The sequence below is a fragment of the Meriones unguiculatus genome, chromosome 1 (genome assembly GCF_030254825.1).
Source record: "Meriones unguiculatus strain TT.TT164.6M chromosome 1, Bangor_MerUng_6.1, whole genome shotgun sequence".
NCBI classification, from domain to species: Eukaryota; Metazoa; Chordata; class Mammalia; order Rodentia; family Muridae; genus Meriones; species Meriones unguiculatus.
The window spans coordinates 240209-247012 of NC_083349.1; the positions used below are offsets into that span (position 1 = coordinate 240209).

At 50.2% G+C, this 6804-nt stretch overlaps 1 protein-coding gene across 1 annotated transcript; it reads right to left on the reverse strand.

Annotated features, from left to right (window-relative positions):
• Positions 1-1272: 1272 nt before the first annotated feature.
• On the reverse strand, positions 1273-6804 carry Aqp3 (aquaporin 3 (Gill blood group)). Its single transcript, XM_021634494.2, has 6 exons — positions 6625-6804; positions 3832-3958; positions 3395-3532; positions 2941-3059; positions 2302-2519; positions 1273-2223 (listed from the first exon to the last, which is right to left on the reverse strand). Exons 1-6 carry the CDS (start codon positions 6730-6732, stop codon positions 2055-2057), a joined length of 879 nt encoding a protein of 292 aa, XP_021490169.1. The 5' UTR covers positions 6733-6804; the 3' UTR covers positions 1273-2054.

Genomic DNA, 6804 nt, shown 5'->3' on the forward strand with positions numbered 1-6804 from the left:
CTGTTGATTGAAACTGGAATAGTATGCTGAAGAAAACTGCAGGCTCTTTCTGCTCCCAGGGTTTACCATTCTTTTCCCTTAGGGTCTGGGAAAGGGACACTCCCTCTGGCTCAGGTCTTTCCCACATTCCAGAGACACCTACTAGGATTGGGACAAGGAAAGGGTAGGGATCCAGGAACTGATTGCTTTCTCCCACCTGGACTCCCCAGTCACAGTCCTAGTTATGTGGTCTAAATTTGCTGGTTACCCTTACTGGGCCTGTGTCTCATCTGTGAAGGAGCCACTGAACAGGAGCCTTTGAGAAGCACCAGCATGCATGCCCAAGATCCTCCGGCTCCTACAGGGTGAATCACACAGGAAGATTTCCCTTATATTCCTGGTGAAACTTAAGTCAGCTATAGTTAAAAAGCTGAAAATGAAGCACACTTCCTGGGCTCAGGTGTGCCAGGCTAGTCACACAACCCATGCCTTACTAGGCCCAGACATGTCTTGGACTAATGAGACAGAAGGGGACTTGAGCAGACACAACAAAGGTTCTTGGTTCAGGCAGTGACTTTAGGTCGGAAGACAAAGCAAAGCTTAAGAGTGACCCATTTCCTAGAAGAGGGACCACCACTAATGTAGATCATATTAATAAGCAAAGATGAAAGCACAAACTTCAGAGTGAAGGCCCAAGGGCCCCAGAAGTGGCCAGCAGTAAAGGTACAGCACTGTGTTGGGGTAAAGACAGAGAACCTGGATGCAGAAGACTTTGGAATATTCTCAGGTGTGGTGAGGACCATAGAGAGATCCCTATTCTCAGGGATGTACCTGAGGAACCTGTGTGGATTGACCTTGTAGGGAAGCTGCTAAGAGCACCACAGCCAAAAGTCTGGACGGAGCATAAGTGTCAGCAGAGGACAGTACAGGTCCCCAGTCTGATTGGCCTCTTCCAGCCATAGTTTAGCCTCTTCCAGACTCCCTCCCCAGGGAAGGGGATGAGACAGAAGGATTCAGAAGATGCCCAGAGGGTGGAATCTAGGGACCACTGAACACAAGCTGAGATTAGACTCTAAACTAGACACTTGGGAGCTTACTATCAAATAATACCAAAGCTCTAATACTCATCCCAGAAAAGCAGAAGCTTGACTCGGTGTGCTGTCACATGCTTTTGATGCCAGCAGGGGATCTCTATGAGTTCAAGGCCAGCCTGGTATACATAGTGAGTCCCAGGATAGCCAGGACTACATAGACCCTGCCTGAAAAACAAACAAAAACAAGCAAAAAGGCACATTTGGTGTTTTATGCATACATTTTATTTTTTATATAAAAGGCAACAGTACATTGTTGATTAGAGGATTAAAGAAAACCCCTTTAAAAAGCGGAGTTTCCCTACCCCTATTCCTAAGACTGTATTGTATATTTATATATTTTAAAAAAACAGAAAATATGAAACTTATAACCTGGACTTCAACCCCCTCCCAATGTCCATCTAAAAACAGAAGCATATTACACAGTCCCTACTCAATGGTCATATGAGCTGTACCCTCTTATCCCTCTCCCCTCCCCAAGCCTAGAAATCCACTTCTAAAAAAGAACAGACACACACATACTCAAAAACACACTTCTGGGTCCACCTGCACATGGAATCCTTGAAGCATGCACACTCTAGCACTTTCCTCACTCACCTCCCTTCCCCTGGGCTCCCTTGAACTGCTACAGTCTGTTTTGAAAACTTGGTCCCTTGCCCTGAATGCCTGGAAAACAGCACACATGCACGCATGTACACATATACACATACTCCCTTCTTTTCTCTCTGCACATTCTTTTCCTCTTGAGAAACAAAAGAATGTTTGGTTCTACTTGCTATCCTACCTTGGCTTAAGGGTGGGAACCTAATGCCCTACTAGGCAGAGTTCAGTAAAAATTCTGAAGGGACCATCCAGCAGGTTTGGATGGATTCAGGGAGCTTCTTAGCACGTGAGAGGCATCACGAGGGGCTTTTAGAGAGTGGCCCCCACACAGTCAATGGATACTCAAGAGAGTGAACAGTGTGGGGGGTGGCTGCTGCCCCTTCAGATCTGCTCCTTGTGCTTCATGTGGGCCAGCTTCACATTCTCTGCTTCGGTGGAGGGCGGGGGCTGCTCCAGATGACAACCAATCATGAGCTGGTACACGAAGACACCAGCAATGGAGCCCAGGAGTGGAGAGACGATGGGTACCCACCACCAGTGCCGGCCAGTCCTGGAGGGCAAACATTGGTAATCAGAGACAGGAAGACAGGGAAGAGAGCTACAGTAAGCTGAAGGGGGCTGTACTTACGTGAAGACTTCTGAGCCCCAGCCAGCCAGGGCTGTGAAAAGTCGAGGGCCAAAGTCACGGGCAGGGTTGACAGCGTAGCCAGAATTGAAGCCCATGGAGGTTCCAATGACCAGGACCACAAGGCCCACAGTGAAGGCCTCCAGACCACGGGGGACAGGGTTGTTATAGGGATCCACAATGGCCAGGACACATACAATGAGGGAGGCTGTGCCTATGAACTGGAGAGTGGGGAGAATAAGGTGAAGGACAGCTCCTGGCCCTGCTGATCCTAGGATGCCTGCAAGGGCCAAGAGTTCACTGGGAGGGGACTGGAGAGATGGCACAGAAGTTAAGAGCACTGGCTACTCTTCCAGAGGTCCTGAGTTCAATTCCCAGCAACCACATGGTGGCTCACAACCATCTATAGTGAGATCTGGTGCCCTCTTCTGGCATACAGGTATACATGCAGGCAGAATACTGTACACATAATAAATAAATCTTTTAAAAAATTGGGAAGCTCCGTGTTTTACAAAGGACCTGCCACCACGTTCCTAGGTCAGGGTTCCCATGGATTAAGAAACCCTGCTATAATCAAGGTGTGTTGTCCAAAATAGTCTGTTCCTCCCTCTGCATTCACTTCACAGGTCCCCCAACACATACCTGATCAAAGAAGCCATTGACCATGTCCAAATGTCCAGAGGGATAGGTGGCAAAGATACCAGCTGTGCCATTGGGGCCAGAGACGATGAGCTCATTGTTGGCAAAGCCCCAGATCGCATCTGGAGACAGATTAGACCCACTGTGAGTGAGGGCAGAATGCTCCCTCTAAGACCTGCCCTTCCCACCCTGTCAGGGACCACAGGTAAGCATATTGCTCTAGAGGGACAGGTAGAGTAACAGGGCGAACAGAAGAACAGGGTGGGTGAAGGCTGGGAGATCCTATTGTGGCCAAACTTGTTTCTTTCCTCCAGAGCCCCCAACCTGAGCCTAAGTGTTAATGAATGAGTCATGAGCACTGGGCTTGGGCAGGCCTAGCTGTCATCAGTGGGGTTGGTGCCAACGGGTACTTCAAAAGGGAGAGCATGTGGAGAAGGGCAAGATGGGGAATGCTTACCATAGTACAGCCCAAAAACAATCCCAGCACCCAAGAAGGCCCCCAGTGTCTGTGCCAGTGCGTAGATGGGCAGTTTGATCCAGGGCTCACGTGCCAGGAAGCACATGGCAAAGGTCACGGCAGGGTTCAAGTGGGCTCCTGAGGAGAGAACACAGAACCTATAGGCTATAGTCCACCACCACAGAGTGCCCCTGTGCTCCTCCTTTCTGGGGTACAGGAAGGACTTCTTGGCCAGGACGGCCATTGAATTATGTCAAAACTGAATTTTTATTCCAAGGTTGATAGTCAAAGGTTCTATTCCACCCTGTCCCAAAGGGTCCAGAGCCAGGGTGTTGTTAGGACCAGCATTTCGGGGTGCCCCCTTCCCTCTTCTCTCTAGCCAGACACTTGTTGGAGATGCTGAGAGCTGAGAACTGAGGCTGGGGTTGAGGGCTTACCAGACACTTGGCCAGCTACCAAGATGGCAAGGGTGACAGCAAAGCCAAAAGCCAAGTTGATGGTGAGGAAGCCACCATGGGTGCCCCGGCTGAGCACCACTTGAGCCACCGAGCCACAGCCAAACATCTGTTAGAAAACAGAGCAAATGAAGTTCCAATGAGACTTGTCACCACAGAGAAAACTGGACTATAACCCAAATCCCTCCTGCTACAGCTGCAAGTCCCAGAAAGAGGAGAGATGTCTTCACCTAATTAGGTTTTATTTTGAATATAGCAGAGCCCTGTATGGGTATGACTGGGAACCCAGATTGTTTAATTAAGATTCACTGGTTTTTCTTGCCAGAAGGGCATGGGAGGGAAGGTGTCACTATGACAGTTTCTGTCTCTGTCCTCCAGAAGGGACACACAGAAGTAGGAAGTACGCCTCATCTCCCACTCTTCCAAAGCTGAGGTCAGAGTGGAGGTGATGGGGGATACAGAGACAAGAGGGAAAACAAAAGCTAGGTTGAATCTACGCCAGAGTATAGAGATGTCTGCACATCTGGCCTTCACCACACCCTCACTCAGCACCCTCTCCCCAAGCGAACCTCCCTGTTCTTTTTCCAGCCCCTCTGCCTCCAGGATTTCCACTCAGATCTGAAGAGTTTTAAGTGGCTCTGCTCTCTAACTCCTGTAAAATCTGTTCTAACCTTTCTACCTGGGATGGAGGGACTAAAAGGGTTCAGCATGTACAGAACATAATGTATGTTCAAACATGAACATACTCTCCACCAACTGTAAAATGCTGTTGTCTCTAGTGTCCCTCAAAGCTCCTCCAGCCTAGCCCTGGGTCTTCTTTCCCAACTCTCCATAACTAAGAGTGCTATGCTGAGCAGGGCCTGAACCCTGCCCTTGTGAGGCAGAGGCCAGTTTGGTCTATAGAACAGCCAGAGCTAGGTAGAGAGACCCTGTCTCAAAAACAAACAAACAAAAGCACTATGCTGACCAGCAGGCTGGGTTCCATGAACTCTACTGGGCCAGAGCCTGTGTACTGAGTTGTTAAGTACTGATTATTATCACTCAGAAAGAAGAGACAGGGGAAGCAAAGGGTAGTGATGCAGGGCAAAGGTGTTTGGGCAGGTGAGGGCAAAAGTCAGAGATTGTAAGAGTATGGGGTGGAGGCATGTGATGGTCTGGAGCGGTATGCCCAGCCAGACCCTGGCCTGAGTTCTTTGCCTGCCTGAGGCCAAGAGCTGGCTCTGTGCCAAGGGGCATCAAAGGGAGGAGCTATTAAAGCCAGTTCCACCACCTTGGGGCTAATCTTCCTCTTCCTTCTCCACCCCCTCACCCCTGTCTCCAGCTTCTTAGCCAATCCCTCATCCTACCCAACTATTTACTTCAGAGAAAGGGGCTTTCCTCAACCCAAAGCCAACCTGGATTCTGAGGCTACAAGGTTCTGGGCCCCCATCATAGATACACAAGCAAGCCCTCAGCTGTCAGGGGATCCCCTGGTCTGCCACCTCCACCCCAAGCTCTGCTTTTCACTGACACCTGATACCTCACTTCTACCTGAGCCTGAAAGCCTTCACCACAAATCCAGCACCCTCTTTTTGTGGTCTCGGATAGGCCAAATGATCCTGGGACTCAGCGGAGACTGATTGTTCTTTTCTTAATGGAATGGATCTGAGAACTGGGAAGGGATAAGGAGGCCCCTCTGTGAAAGGAGAAGATCCACTCCCTTGTCCTAGCTGCTGCTAAACAGGTGGCTGAACTCACAGATCAAGATAGGAAATGGAGCAGTGGCAGGAAGGTGGTAAATGCGACCGCTCCACTCGCTTCTTGGCACAGAGGGGAGAGAGAATGGGGACAACTGATAGGCCACTAGTTTATGAAGTCAGAGGCTCCTTGTGTAGCCTGCCCCACCATCATCCTCTCTGGCTGGTTGACTGATCTACATTACCCAGGACTGAGGCAGCTGCTGGAACTCAAGTAATCCAACCAGTGCTATGAGGCAACTGAATTCAGAAGAGACTCAGGAAAACAAACGTAATGCCATTAATGGCTGAAAATCAGAGTAACTGAAATAGGAAATGAAAACCATAACTGCCTGTCAGACCAAGGAGTGCACCCCACATTACCTAGAACAACTGAGGGCTAAACTCCAGAAACTCAGCATGGAGGAGTCACTGAGAGGCAGAGGAGGGATCAAAAGGCCAGCAATCGTCTGCAATGGCTCTGGAATTCTCAGGGTCGCACACAGGATCTGAAGGACTACAGCACGGCACGTGAGGAACCAGTCCTCTGTAGGGCCCTGTTTTCTTCCACAATCGCCTTATCTCTATGACATTCCATTCTTCCAATTTTGCTGCTGACAGCCTGAGAGGCCTGTGCCCTCTGCCCCCACCTGTGGTAATCCGTCCTCACTTCGCCGCAACTTTTGGACTTTCTGAGGCTTAATTATTCATTAGTGGCCAAATACCCAAGATCCAAATAACTTAAGAGGCGGTCCATTTGACTCTGCTTCCACTGTGTCCCGGGGCTGGGACTCTGGGAAGCTGCGAGACTGGGAAGAGAAGGTGCTGAAAGTCCCTTTCAGCAGCCTGTGGTCTCTGTCTCCAGCGGAAAGGTGAAAGAACAGAGCGGTCCTGGTGAGTAACACTGTCAGGAATTGAGTTAGAACTGTGAAGGCGAGGTCAGTTTGACACTGAGGGTTGAGCCTGGGGAGCAGAGCTGGAGTGCTGGTCCCCAGTTGAATGAGGAGTGGGGAGCATGTGGCCTGAAAAAAGAAAGGGTTGCTCACTTCCTCGCACTCACCACAAGGATGAGGGTCCCTAGGCACTCTGCCAGAGCCTGGCGAAGCAGCCGGTAGCGGATGTGGAGCATCTCCCCGCATCGGTTCATCAGTTCCTTCTGTCGACCCATGGTGAGGCGGTCCAACGTGCGGGCGCTAAGTGGCTAGCGGAGGGCGCGGAGAGCAGCGGCCCAGAGCGCAGG

Bases quoted from the DNA above. Each gene is read 5' to 3' on its own strand.
- Aqp3 (XM_021634494.2), bottom strand. From the start codon at position 6,732: ATGGGTCGACAGAAGGAACTGATGAACCGATGCGGGGAGATGCTCCAC. The intron at 3,959-6,624 runs GTGAGTGCGAGG...GTTTTCTAACAG, and splicing joins TAGGGACCCTCATCCTTGTG to ATGTTTGGCTGTGGCTCGGT. The intron at 3,533-3,831 runs GTAAGCCCTCAA...TTCTCTCCTCAG, and splicing joins GGTAGCTGGCCAAGTGTCTG to GAGCCCACTTGAACCCTGCC.